Here is a 15,033-nt window from a genome sequence, read left to right as displayed (position 1 = left end):
CAGATTCAATCGTGGCTTTCAAAAGGGAATTGGATAAGTACCTGAAGGAAAATTCTTTTGCAGTGTTACGAGAAAAGGGTGAGTGAGGGGAATAGCTGAAGTGCTCTTGCAGAGAGCTGACATCGGCTTGACGGGCCAAATGGCCTCCTTCTGTGCTGTAACCTTATGATTCTATTCTTTGAAAGACCAGTTGTTCTTAGTCCCACATCCCTGCTTTTTGGCCATAATCCTGTACGTGCTTCATCCTCCAGTACCTGTCCAATTCCCATTTAAAATTATTTATGGAATCAGCTTCCACCACCTTTTCAGGTAGAGCATTCCAGATCCCGACAACGTGGAGTGAAAAAAATTATCTTCATCTCCCTGCTACATTACAACAGGGACTACACTCCAAAAGTACTTCATTGGCTGCAAAGCACTTTGAGACATTCGGTGGTCATGAAAGGCTCAACATAAATCCAAGTCTTTCTTTGTTTCTAGGTCATTTGCCAATAATTTTGAATCCATGACCTCTGGTTATGACTCACTCGCCAGACGTAATAGTTTTTCTCTAACCCTACTCTATTATAACCTCACATCCACTTGAAAACTCTTAACCTTCTCTGTTCTAAGGAGAACAATCCTAACTTTTCCAATCTTTCCTCAGAACTGAAGTCCTTCATCCCTGGTAACATCCTGGTAAATCCCCTCTGCACCCTTTCTAAGGCCCTTACATCTTTCCTGAAGTGCAGTGCTCAGAATTGTCTACAATACTCCAACTGAGGCCTAATCAATGATTTATAAAGTTCTAGCATGATCTCTTTGCTTTTATATTCTAATCTTCTATTTATAAACCCAAGTAAGCCTATATGTTTTTTTTAACCACCTTATCAACTTGCCCTGCCACCTTTAAGGATTTGTGTATATGGACATCAAGGTTTCTCTGCTCATCTACACTTTTCAAAATTGTGCCATTTATAGTATACAGTCTTTCCATATTAGTCCTCCCAAAGTGTATCACTTCACACTTTTCTACATTGAACCCCATCTGTCATGCTTCTTCCCATTTCACCATCCTGTTTATGTCATCCTGAAGCCTGTAGCTATCATCATTATCTCCTCCCTTGATAAGTTTCGTATCATCTGCAAACTTAATAATGCTGCTCCCTGCACCAGAGTCTAGTCTGGTTATAAAAATGTCGAAGATTAATAGACCCAAAACTGACCATTGGGGACCACCACTGCAAACCACCTCCCAGTCTGAAAAACATTCATCCACCACCACCACTCTTTACTTCCTGTCACTCAGCCAATTTCGTATCCACTTTCCCCTCAATTCCATGGGCTGCCATCTTCTTAATAAGCCTCCTGTGTGACACTTTGTCAAATACCTTCCAAAAGTCCATATATACATCTACTGCACTACCTTGATTAATCCCTCTGTTACCTCATCAAAAAATTCAATCAAGTTAGTCAGACATGATTTGCCTTCAACAAATCCATGCTGGCTCTCCTTGATTAACCTATACCTTTCCAAATGAAAGTTTATTTTGTCCCCGATAATGGTTTCTAATAACTTCCCCACCACCAATGTTAGGCTGACTGGCCTGTAGTTTCCAAGTTCATCCCTCTCCTATCTCTTGAATAGTGGTATAACATTAGTAACCCTCCAATTTTCCGACACTACTCCTGTATCCAATAAGGATTGAAAGATTGTGAGCAATGCCACTGCTATTTCTACCGTTACTTCTATCAGCAACCTCGGATGCATTCCATCTGGACCAGGTGACTTACCAACTTTCAGCTAATCTTTTTAGTACGTCTTCTCGATATGTTACTATCCTGTCGGTAACTTCCCTCTCCTCTTTTAGTGTACCCTTCACATTATCCGCTTCCTTAGTGAAGACAGATGTAAAGTGCTCATTTAATATTTTAGCCATGCCCTCTGCCTGTACATGAAGATTTTCCTTTGGGTCCTTAATAGGCCCAACTTTTTCCTTCGTTAACCGCTTACACTTTATATGTTCAGAAAATGTTTTAGGGTTCATTTTAATGCTGCCTGCTAAGCTTTTCTTATAGCCTCTCATCAACTTTTTTCAATTCACTCCTGTACTTTCCATAATCCTGGTTATTAATGTAATCTTACACCTAAAATTTGACATAAATCTTCTTTTTCTGTTTTATTTTAACTTTGTCATTCAGGACACATTAGCTTTGGATGTCCTACCTTTTCCCTTCAAAACAATATATGGAGTTTGCACCTGAACTTTCTCTTCCCTGATTGCCCCCCATTGTTCCGTTACTGCTTTACCCTGCAATTGCTTTTTCCAATCTACCTGTGCTAGGTCCTTTCTTAAATCACTAAAATTAGTTCTTCCCCAGTTGAGCATTTGTACCTTTGATATTTTCTGGTCTCCTTCCATAAATACTTGAAACCAAATTATGTTGTGGTCACTATTAGCTAGATGATATCCTACTGTAACACACTCTACTTGCCCTACTTCATTTCCCAGAAATTGTCTGAGATTACAAGTCAAAACTAGTTGAGTGAGATGAGCAAGAAAAGCTCCAATGGATATTGGTCATCATCATCATGGGCAGTCCCTTGAAACGAGAATGACTTGCTTCCACACCGAAAAGGGATGAGTTCACAGGTGTTTCAATGAAGGACCCAATATTCCAGACCCCGAACTACATCTTGAAGGGTGGAAGATGCCTGTGCGTGGACTTTTTTAACGTGTGGTGGCCGTTGCACACCAGCCACCACAGGTGCTTGACAGAGCTAGGTCTCGGTCCAGTGGCAAGAATTAACCAAGACGACTGGAGACCAGCTCTGCCGCACGGTGTGCACACATATCACAGTGTGGGCTGGCCCGTGCTGCCCCTGGGCCCTCGCCTCTTCTGGGCCCCGAACTCACGCCTCTCCTGGGCCCCGATCACATCCCTCAATGAAATCTTGCCACTCCTGCTGCCAGCACTGCAATCAGCCGTCGCCCTCCTGCAGCTGCTCCCTGCAGTGGCATGCCGCCGCACACTGCTCCCTCGAATGGCCCAGGCCTGCTGATCTTGTAGGCCGGGACCGTGCCGGAAATCGGCGCAGTCCCGGCCTGCAAGACTATCAGCAGGCCGGGGCCATTAGAGGGAGCAGTGTGCGGATATTGGTACTGCAGGCATAACAAACAGATTTACATGGTATCTCTCTTGCAGAATATCAGGGGTAAACTTTACCAACAACAACTTGTTGCAACACTTCCATTTGCCTGGTATTTCCAAAGACCTGTTACGAATGTTGGTATATACTAAAGGGATCTCTCTAAAGCACCTAAATACGATGCACCGTTTTCTCCAATTTCTTACATTTTTAACTGTGTGTATGTTTCAGGTATTAAGTCATAAGCAGTAAAAATAGAATGGTTGACAATGTCATATTCTGTACTATTAAGTGATGTTAACCCCCTTTCAGCACATATTTATTTGCTCCACATATGATTGTTTGCTAATAATGCAACATGCCTGCCTACATAGGGGGCTAAATTGCCCTGCGCCCCATTTCACACAATTTGAAATAAGTGAAGATTCAGTGCCTGGCGAGATGGGCTGCTAAATCTTGCTGAATTGGACACTTAGAAAGAGAAAATGTTGCAGGGCAGTATCAGAGCTGGGAATGGCCTCCTGGGGTGCTGCCGGGGCATTAGCGTGGCATGGCTCTCAGCCCAACGTGGACATGTTGCATTGAGCTGATGCGTCACAACTTCTCTCCTCTTTTAAAGGGGAGGGCTGCTGCGAATTCGGCAGCTGCTTTTGTGGCGCCCACTGGGCCACCTGGGAGAGTTTCAGCTGGGCTGCATGTTGGTGACCCGGCCGAACCAGTGGCCACCATTGTTGGGCCGACTGCAAAGTCGACCAACAAAAAAAGATGGTGGCCGCAGCACAAGACCCTCCCCCTTTAAGGGCACCCCAGCCACTGTCGTTGGCATCACCCCATACCAACCTTGCATCCCATGGGGTGATAAGGGGTCGGCATGCACAGTGAACAGTACGGGGTGCGGGGTGTGTTTTCGCCCGCAGAATCCCGGGAGCAACAGTATAAGGGGGCAAAATTGCTCCTTGGGAGCAATTCTGGGTGGGGGAGTGCTCTGGGCGATAAACAATTAGCGGTCAGTTAGCGCCTCCCAGCCTTTCCCCAAGGAGCAATTTTGCCCCCTTATACTGTTGTCTCCTTTAAAATTTGCTATCAAATTGACTTTAATGGAATTATTTCCCAGAGTTATGGGCTAAATGAACTGTACATTCAATGTCAATATACCCTTCACCATCATTTAGGAACATGTTGGGTACTGTGTCTCCTTTTCCGATACCTCAAATTTGCAATGATTCTATTCTGCTGTAAGCTTCACAGCCTTGAACTATTAAGCATTATCCTTTGTTTTTTTTCTCAGCAGCTAAGTGGATTGAAAAATTGCAAAGTGCTGCTGTACAGCGGGACCTGGGGGTCCTGGTGCATGAAACACAAAAGGTTAGTATGCAGGTACAGCAAGTGATCAGGAAGGCCAATGGAATCTTGGCCTTTATTGCAAAAGGGATGGAGTATAGGAGCAGGGAAGTCTTGCTATAGTTATACCTTCTTCTTAGACGGTTCCTCGTATCGAGGATGATTTGCTTCCACACCAAAAAGGGATGAGTTCACAAGTGTTTCGATGAGGACCTGATATTCCACCCTCTTGAAGGGTGGAAGATGTTTGTGCGTGGATTTTTTTTAAACGTGTGGTGGCCGTTGCTCACCAGCCACCATATGGGCTTAACAGAGCTAGGTCTTGGTCCAGTGGCAAGGATTAACCAAGACAACTGGAGACCAGCTCTGCTGCACGGACCTATTGCACACATATCGCAGTGTGGGCTGGCCTATGCTGCCCCTGGGCCCTCGCATCTTCTGGGCCCCGATCTCTCTCCGCTCCTCTGCCCCGCTCTGTCACTAAAGCATCATCATCAGTTGTTTTTTATTCAATGCCTATGCCTCAGGGCGTTTTACATTTGTTTTTTTTTATTCGGTTGAAGATCAGGGACTCCAAAGTCACGTGATCTGCTGCCCAACCCCTATTTCACAGTCAGTCTGAGCCAGCAACTAGCAGTGCGCAATGACATTTGGCAACTTGTGTAAACCAGGGGGAGGGATTAGAATAAGCTGGAGTTGTACACTGATATTAACAGTGGTTAATGGTGTGTTATTGAGCCATTCAAACCGGGAAGGTCCATAGTTTATCCCCTGTATGAGCAAACTTAGCCATTTGCACTGGGACAGCGCTGAGTGGAGGTGTGACATTTAGCTTCATGGCTCATTTATATTGTACAGGGCTGCTTCCAACTCCAAATTGGCACACGCATTTGTTTTTATTATGTCATGCATTTGTTTAAAAGTCACGCTTGCAGTTTTTTGTTTTCCCTCCAGCTAGCCTGAATATGCTGATACTGTTATATTACTGGGAGGAGTGCAGTGCTAAGGGATTGCAGCACCATCAGAGGTGTCGTCTTTCAGATGAGATGTCAAACAGAGGCCCCATTTGCCCTCTCAGGCGGACATAAAAGATCCCATGGCACTATTTTGATGAAGAGAAGGGGAGTTCTCCCCAGTGTCCTAGCCAATATTTATCTCGCAACCAACAGCTCTTTTTAAAAAAAAGATTTGGTCATTATCTCATTTCTACGCAAATTGACTGCCGCGTGTCCTACAGTTATACGGGGTATTGGTGAGGCCATACCTGGAATACCGCGTACAGTTTTGGTTTCCATTTTTAAGAAAGAATACACTTGCTTTGGAGGCAGTTCAGAGAAGGTTCACTAGGTTGATTTCGGAGATGAGGGCATTGACTTATGAGGAAAGGTTGAGTAGGTTGGGCCTCTACTCATTGGAATTCAGAAAATGAGAGGTGATCTTATCGAAACGTATAATATTATGAGGGGGCTTGACAAGGTACAGAGAGGATGTTTCCACTGATGGGGGAGACTAGAACTAGGGGCATAATCTTAGAAGAAGGGGCTGCCCATTCAAAACTGAGATGAGGAGGAATTTCTTCTCTCAGAGGTTGTAAATCTGTGGAATTTGCTGCCTCAAGAGCTGTGGAAGCTGGGTCATTGAATATATTTAAGACAGAGATAGACAGTTTCTTAACCGATAAGGGAATAAAGGGTTATGGGGAGTGGGCAGGGAAGTAGACCCGAGTCCATGATCAGATCAGCCATGATCTTATTGAATGGCGGAGCAGGCGCGAGGGGCCGTATGGCCTACTCCTGCTCCTATTTCTTATGTTCTTATGTTAATTCTATTCCCTGTCTATGCATTTATGAGCCCAGTGGGTATTTTTAACTACTGTTGTCAGTTATTAGCCCATTTCTTGGTCTGTAATATTCTACTTCGCCTTTACTGCGACTAGTTACTTTTTTGCAAGTCTTTTACCTTTTTCACTCTAGATATTTTAACTCCCATGTATCAGACTAATCTCGTAGGTGTCCCCGAGTTCCCCATGTCCCAGAGAGTATTTTGATTTGCTCTGACCTTGAGGTAACATTCTTAGTGTACCTGGGTAACAGGAAACCCTTTTCTGATTATTTCACCGATTGGTTCTATCCTATGCCTATAAAGGAACTTCCTTCTCTTTGGAAAGCCACAGAATAACACTACATTACATTTTGTCTTGGGCTTCAACTATCAAACAAATTTATTGAACAGTAACAGCACAAGAAAAGAGTAGCAGTAACATAACATATCCTTACAGTAAAGATTTGCCAGCTACCTCAAAAATAATAAATAATTCACAACTATTCTGCGAATGATATTAGTAATTTTATTATGTAGTGGTGCTTTTCTTCACCAACTATGGAAGTTATTTGGTTTGACTCACTGATTTGAAAAAGAGCCTTTGAAACAGTAAAAAGGACCAAGCACAATTTAAATAATTGCATGTTGTACTCAAAGGGGCTATACCAATCAAACACAAAGCAAAGGTGATTGCCTTTGAATTGAGTGGCTTGGCCTATCCACTAATCACTTAACAACAACAACTTGTATTTATATAGCGCCTTTAACGTAATGAAAAGTCCCAAGGCGCTTCATAGGAGTGTTATAAGAAAAAAAAATTGACACCGAGCCAAATAAGGAGAAATTAGGGCAGGTGTCCAAAAACTTGTTCAATGAGGTAGGTTTTAAGGAGCGTCTTAAAGGAGGAGACAGATGTAGAGGTTTAGGCAGGGAATTCCAGAGATTAGGGCCTAGGCAACAGAAGACATGGCCACTGATGGTTGAATGATTATAATCAGGGATGCAAAAGAGGGCAGAATTAGAAGAGCGCAGACATCTCGTGGGGTTGTGGGGCTGGAGGAGATTAAGAGATAGGGAGGGGCGAGGCAATGGAGGGCTTTGAAAACAAGGATGAGAATTTTGAAGTCGAGGTGTTGCTTAACCAGGAGCCAATGTAGGTCAGCAAGCACAGGGGTGATGGGTGAGTGGGATTTGGTGCGAGTTAGGACACAGTCAACCGAGTTTTGAATCACCTCTAGTTTACGTAGGGTGGAATGTGGGAGGCCAGTTGGAATAGTCAAGTCTAGAGGTAACAAAGGCATGGATGAGGGTTTCAGCAGCGAATGAGCTGAGGCAAGGTCAGAGATGAGTGATGTTACGGAGGTGGAAATCAGCGGTTTTAGTTATGCTGCAGATATGTGGTCGAAAGCTCATTTCAAGGTCAAATATGATACCAAGGTTTCGAACAGGCTGGTTCAGCCTCAGACAGAAGTTAGGGAGAGGGATGGAGTAGCTACGGAATGGAATTTGTGGTGAGGACCGAAAACAATGGCTTCGGTCTTCCCAATATTCAATTGGAGAAAATTTCTGCTCATCCAGAACTGGATGTCAGACAAGCAGTCTGACAATTTAGAGACCGAGGAGGAGTCGAGAGAAGTGGTAGTGAGGTAGAGCTGGGAGTCAGCAGCATACATGTGGAAACGGATGCTGTGTTTTCAGATGATGTTGCCAAGGGGCAATTGTAGATGAGAAATAGGAGGGGACCAAAGATAGAAACTTGGGGGACTCCAGAGGTAACGATGCGGGGGTGGGAAGAGAATCCGTTGCAGGTGATTCTCTGGCTACGATTAGATAGAGAAGAATGGAACCAGGCGAGTGCAGTCCCACCCAGCTGGGCGACGGTGGAGAAGCGTTGGAGAAGGATAGAGTGGTCAACCATGTCAAAGGCTGCAGACAAGTCAAGAAGGACGAGAAGGGATAGTTTACCTTTGTCACAGTCACAAAGGATGTCATTTGTGACTTTGATGACAGCCGTTTCGGCACTGTAGCAGACACGGAATCTGGATTGGAGGGATTCAAACATGGAATTATCAATAGACAAATTAACTATTTGCTGCAACAATCTATATAGTGTTAGGCTAGGACATGATTTCTATGATAGAGATATTTGTATCCTTTCACGTACTATAGCTGAATTAAAGAAGTCACTACCAAGCTAACTCAGACAAAAATGATTTATTTTTGTCACACATCATCTTCAAACATGAAGCAACCGTGAAGCAGCATTTATTTTGTCTACACCTCATAATTGCCTGTATAATATTTAAATTAAGATACATAGCAGTTCCCAGGCCACAGCTTACAGGATTCTCACCATGTACCTAAGTAGACCTATCTGGTGGAAGATTAGGGAATTGACAATGTAGCACAAAGAACAAAGTCACCACTAACGCCCACAGTGCTCCATCAACTTTGGATTTTTTCAAACAAATGACATCTCTGAAATAAAGTATTCATAAACAAATACTACTTAAAATGTGTACACAATTTCTATCAGGCAACAATGCAGGTGAGAATGACAAGAACACATTGCGATGGAAACAGTTCAGTTTATTGAGTTATTACATTAAAATTGGAAAAGTTATCAATTCACAATCATGTTGCTAATGTTGACAAAAAGTATGCATTTTGACTCAGATTGTTTCACACACCTTCCATTAAGAACAGTATGTGATTCATCTATAGACCAAACAGTTACAAACTATACAGAGGAAACCTTTTTATAAATGCTTACTTTGATACATTACATTTCTTATTGTGACAGCAGTAACAACATCCTAGTGTTTTTACTGTTGTGACCATGTTATATGCTGACAGCTATATCACTTACAATATTTTTAATCTAAGTATAACGTGTTTAAAAGATCAGGCACACACATGACAAATAACTGTAATCATGTATTATGAGCCCTGCTGTCATAATCCAAATCATGCAATTCAATCTTTGCAGTTTGTTGGTTCCCACTTGCTGGTCAGGTAGTCGATCATATTTATTTCTCCTTTTAAATTTTGTATGCAGAAGTACATACAACTCTCATTTGCATAATTTTAAAAATGTTTTTTAAAAAAAGACAGCAAGCAGAGATTGTGGGCAGTAAGGGTTGGAATAGAATCGTGGCAGTCATGAGGAAAAGTGCATTATCTCATTTTGAGCTGAGTGGAGGAAGATAGGATGGAATATCATTCCTCCAGTCTCTTGTCACTTTATTCTGTTAGTGCATTCAGAAATGTCAAAACTGGTGCTAGGAGAGTTGCTGATTTTAAGGTGAATTTGTACAATTTATAATGGAGAATGGATCTGAGGCTTACATTGTCTATACTTCAAAAGTGCTTCATTGGCTGCAAAGTGATTGGGGACATCTTGTGAAAGGGACTATATAAATACAAGTCTTTCTTTTTTCTTTACTTCTAATCAATTTACCACAGAAAGGCTTAAGTATTAGAAAACTCAATAAAATTAGTTGGATGTTGAATCTAGTATAGTCCCTGGGAGATTGCTTTCATCTGAAGAATAATTGGCAGTGACATCTGCACTCAATAATAGGCTCAGTCTAAAAATTACTCCAAAAAAAAGACTGCAGTCCCAGTTGATTTTCTTAACAGCTGAAAAAAAGGCACTTTACAGAATGTGTTAACACACTCTTCTTAAACCATTAAAACCAATAAAAAAAATTGCTGTCAACAAGGAGATAATTAGTGATTTACTGTAGCTTACCAATTGTTATATTCTGCATTTTGATAAACTGTAATCATCTTTCATTTTCAATAATGCAGAAAAAATGGCCCCTACAAATTCTGGGATGAACATTAAAATTTTGGCATGGTTTGCATTTTGGATGAACTGAAGGCAAATGCAGTTGTTTTAAGATGATTAACCCCAGCCATTCTGATTCAAATATGCAAATAGAATTCAAGCTCATTTGCTACATCAATAATAATGTATATATGGGAATGATTGCAAGGCATTAAGTGCACTAAGGATTCAGATGAGGTTATAAATCATAAATCTTTCCCTCCCCATTATGGAGGTACTGGATGCTAGAATAATGGGCTCAAGTTTCGGCTCGTGTTGCTCCTATTTTTTTGGAGCAACTAGTTTAGAATGGAGTATCTTAGAAATTGCAATTCTCGGCATTTAGTTTGCTCCAATTCTAGTGAGTTAGAATAGTTTCATTTTAGAACAGTTTTTTTCCAAAAAGGGACGTGTCCAGCCACTTACGCCTGCTTTGCAAGTTTAGGCAGCGAAAATTTACTCCAAACTAACTTAGAATGGAGTAAATGTAGATTTTTGTGCGCTCAGAAAAACCTTGCCTACACTTAGCAATCAGGTGTCGGGAACAAGAGATGGGGGCGGGGGGGGGGAGTTTACAAACATTAAATACTTCACTTTTACAAATAAAGAGCCATCATCAATAATAAATGATAAATAAATCAATAAGTCAACCAATAAATCAAAAATAAATAAATAAAAAATTAGGTTCTACTCACCGATTAGGCTCCCCACCCCCAGTGTCTCTCTCTGTCTCTGTCAGTGTCTCGCTGTATTTCTGACAGCGAGAAGTGGGGGGAGGGGGATGGAGAGAGGGAGGGGAGAGAGAGGAGAGAGGAGGGGGGGAGAGAGAGGAGAGAGGAGGGGGGGAAGAGAAAGGAGAGAGGAGGGGGGGAAGAGAAAGGAGAGAGGAGGGGGGGGAGACGAGAGAGGAGGGGGGGAGGAGAGAGGAGGGGGGGGGGAGGAGAGAGGAGGGGGGGGGAGGAGAGAGGAGGGGGGGGGAGGAGAGAGGAGGGGGGGGGAGGAGAGAGGAGGGGGGGGGAGGAGAGAGGAGGGGGGGGAGGAGAGAGGAGGGGGGAGACGAGAGAGGAGAGGGGAGACGAGAGAGGAGAGAGGAGGGGGGGAGGAGAGAGGAGGGGGGGGAGAGAGGAGGGGGAGGAGGAGAGAGGAGGGGGAGGAGAGAGGAGGGGGGGAGAGATGGGGGGGAGAGAGATGGGGGGGGAGAGAGATGGGGGGGAGAGAGATGGGGGGGAGAGAGATGGGGGGGAGAGAGATGGGGGGGGAGAGAGATGGGGGGGAGAGAGATGGGGGGGAGAGAGATGGGGGGGAGAGAGATGGGGGGGAGAGAGATGGGGGGGGAGAGAGATGGGGGGGGAGGGGAGAGAGGAGGGGGGAGGGGAGAGAGGAGGGGGGAGGGGAGAGAGGAGGGAGGGGAGAGGAGAAATGAGGGGGGACGACGAGAGAGGAGGGGAAGGAGGGGACGACGAGAGAGGAGGGGGAAATGAGGGGGGACGAGAGAGGAGGGGAAGGAGGGGACGACGAGAGAGGAGGGGGAAATGAGGGGGGACGACGAGAGAGGAGGGGAAGGAGGGGACGACGAGAGAGGAGGGGGACGACGAGAGAGGAGTGGGGGGAGACGAGAGAGGAGTGGGGGGAGACGAGAGAGGAGTGGGGGGAGACGAGAGAGGAGTGGGGGGAGACGAGAGAGGAGTGGGGGGAGACGAGAGAGGAGTGGGGGGAGACGAGAGAGGAGTGGGGGGAGATGAGAGGAGTGGGGGGAGATGAGAGAGGAGTGGGGGGAGACGAGAGAGGGGGGCGAGACGAGAGGACGGGGGGGGGGGGGCTGAACGGGAGGGGGGGGGGGGGAAGAGGCTGACCCGGAGGAGAGGAGGCTGAACGGGAGGAGAGGAGGCTGAATGGCAGGGGGGGGGGGGCAGGGGGAGAGGAGGCTGAATGGGAGGGGGGCAGGCTGAACGGGAGGGGAGGGGGAGAGCGCTGAACGGGAGGGAAGCCCGAGTCCCGAAATTCAATGCCCGGGGAGCCCTTTCGGCCAGGGCTAGGGGCGGCGTACTTCGGGCCCCTCCCACACAGTGTCGCAGAGATTTGGGCTGCGAGGAGCTACTGCACATGCACGCACACGTGTAGAGGTTCCGGCGCTGAGGCTCCGCCCCCAACCCCTTGTGCTGCGTCACGCCGAGGCCGAAGACGTCCTGAGGAGCTCGGAGAATCACAAGGTAAGTTTTCGGCGCCCTTTTTATTCCAGAAAGTCGGCGCACCTCTTTTTACAGAGGGCGGAAACTTGGGCCCATATTTCCAAGGCACTGACAGCTCTCTGGTACCATGCTCAATTGGCAATTCTTAATTCTTGAGTCTAGACCCAAGATAGTAAGCGCCAGTACAGGGTACACTGCCAAAATAAAATCTTGCCCATGCACAGACACTTTTCAGCAGAGCTCTTTTAATGGTGATCTGAATGGGGAACAGTGGCCATTTTTTCCTTTTCTTTAGCTTAGAGACAATAAGCTAATCATAAGTGTTGCCATCACTACCGCTCAGCCAATTCAATACAGGGTGGAGGTCAAACCTGAGACTTTCTTTGCCTATAATGCTCAGCACCATACAGTGCATGCACTCACTGAGCTATTGGTAGAGACCCATCATTGCAGTTTTGTAGATGTTGGCATGGCTGAGTTATTATTTTTATTTAAATGACAATTGAAATATTTAATACTTAGAATTCCTTGAAATATAACTTTGAAAATCATATATTTTACTTTCATTTTATGAAGCAAAAATGTAGTTAAAAAATCTGTATGTGTTTGATCAATAATTACTTTTCATATTTTACTGTCTACATATTTCTCAGAAATTACCTAAAACATTTCATTTTCACTCGTGCTCTGGTCAGTTTTCCCTCCTTACCACATCCATGTTAACAATCTGAAAGGTAAGTTGGTCTGAGCCACATAGCTCCTCACAGCTGCCTGACTTTATCGGTTGATGAAAGACTATGTGGAGTAGAAAAAGTTCACTACTGGTTGTTTCTCATCACAGATATGCAATAAATACTTCACTACAGTGAGGTAGCCTGGCAAAGAGGCAAAAGATTCTATCCCTGTTTTACCCCACGGGAAGCCACTGTTGAAACACAAGAGCTGCTGGATTGTCTAAAAATGAATTTAAGTAAAAGTTAAACAATTAATTTCATGTTAAATGAAATGTATAATTTATTGTAATAACCAAGATTAACAATAATGGCTGAAAATAGCTAAAGCCCATGACAATAAATCTGACAATTTTGATGCGCAATGACACCAATGAATTATACAATTTACAAGATCAATCTGTCTTCCCCTCCTTCCTGAATCACCTGACCAATAGAATTCTGGTTTTGCTGTTTTTGAAAGCATTGTTTCTTGCATTCCATCAGTTGCTCAAAATCTCGCCACATTTTAACCTGCTTCATGTTTGGACCATGGCTCTCCCGCACAGCTTTCTGCTTCTCTCGGAGTTTCTATAGGGGAAAAGAAAAGAAACTTTCAGCCAAGGTCATTACAAATATTCATAGTGCACAGACAAGCTGCACTTTAAAGTACAAGAACATCCAATAATTCCTCTCATGACAAGTCTCTGTCCCTGAGGTATCTCAACACAGGTGAGATCAATAAACTGGAAGACAACTTATAACACATGCAGATTGATTTAAGAGCAACAAATTGCCTGCTAGTTTCAACTGGGGAGTTGTGTGAGTGGACCTAAAGCAGTAAAAAGAACGGGAGAACATTAGAAAAGGAAGAGGAATAAAAAAAGAAATTCTGGAAATTTCTGTAACAGTTACAGGACAAAAATGCAACATGTATTTCAAAGGACACAACTGCTGCAACGAACCGGATAGTAGCACTTGCGCAGTTCCAGTGGGGTTTTTTTGTATGCTGTCGCTGGACTTCCCAAAATGAGGAATAAAGAAGTGGATTTAGAGAATTCTATTAGAACCGTTAATTTTAAATAAAATTTGAACTGTCAGTTTATTTTTTAAATTTGTTGTTTGTCCTATTAGAACTGTTAATTTTAAATAAAATTCAAAATGAGATCTCCAATGAACCATGACAGACTGGCATGGAGCCCAATTGTAAATTCAAAGCAAAGATGAAATGTATTGAAATCTGACTGAATGAACATTTTGGGAGAATGTAAATTATCCTTGTAATCCTATCCAACCATCAGAAGCAGTGCCACTAATGCAGAACTGGAGATGGTGGGAAAGGAGACAATGACTGGAACTGAATGATTAGTGAATATTTCAGACATTTAAAAATGTGTATGTGATGTGCCAGGATTTGTTCCTGTGACTCTAAGTAACCATACCGAGCATCAGGTGAAAACAAAAGCAAATGACAGTGGATGCTAGAGATCCTCCGTCTGTTTGGGACCTGACCGTTATGCACAGATTGCTTTTGCGTAACTTCCGGTTCAATGGCAGGAGTCACTCCGTATTTTTCAAATTATTAAGGGCATTGCTGTTGAATGCTGACCGATTCAGCTGAAAGAGAGTACAATGTCCTGTGATGTTACACTGTTGGTGACATGACAGCCTCCAGTGACAGTGATAAATGGCATCGCATTTACATGGTCATAGCATAGATTCTTCCGGGTTTCTTCCGGGATCCATGTACCGAATGCTGATTCTGAAGGAATTACTGGCGCACTGAAAAAAATCCAAATTTCATGTTATGACCTTGAGATAGTAGTTTGAGTACTTGTGTTCCACAGTCCCATTTAAAAAAAAATGCAACACATTTTGAAAAATTCAAATTCATGTTCTTTCCTCTGTTTGCCTACTTGTTTTCTTCTTTCTAAAACCACAGATTGGCAAGGATTCTTTTAAGCTGCTGTGTACACATGACATGCTACAATTTATTAATTGCAGTAATCG

General features: G+C 43.8%; 1 protein-coding gene across 2 annotated transcripts in view; it reads right to left on the bottom strand.

Moving 5' to 3' along the window:
* Window positions 1-11,895: 11,895 nt before the first annotated feature.
* Window positions 11,896-15,033, bottom strand: part of ift81 (intraflagellar transport 81 homolog) — a 112,252-nt gene continuing 109,114 nt past the window's right edge. Inside the window, exon 19 of one of the 2 annotated variants that reach the window (XM_070886352.1) lies at window positions 11,896-13,614. In XM_070886352.1, the coding sequence (XP_070742453.1) occupies window positions 13,432-13,614 (183 nt within the window). In that variant the 3' untranslated portion in view covers window positions 11,896-13,431. The remainder of the gene's footprint in view (window positions 13,615-15,033) is intronic. The other variant, XM_070886351.1, reaches the window with a different exon arrangement.

Source organism: Pristiophorus japonicus, chromosome 8, assembly GCF_044704955.1.
Source record: "Pristiophorus japonicus isolate sPriJap1 chromosome 8, sPriJap1.hap1, whole genome shotgun sequence".
NCBI lineage: Eukaryota > Metazoa > Chordata > Chondrichthyes > Pristiophoridae > Pristiophorus > Pristiophorus japonicus.
Note: the sequence above shows the minus strand (reverse complement) of the source record. Positions and strands in the feature narration are given on the sequence as shown.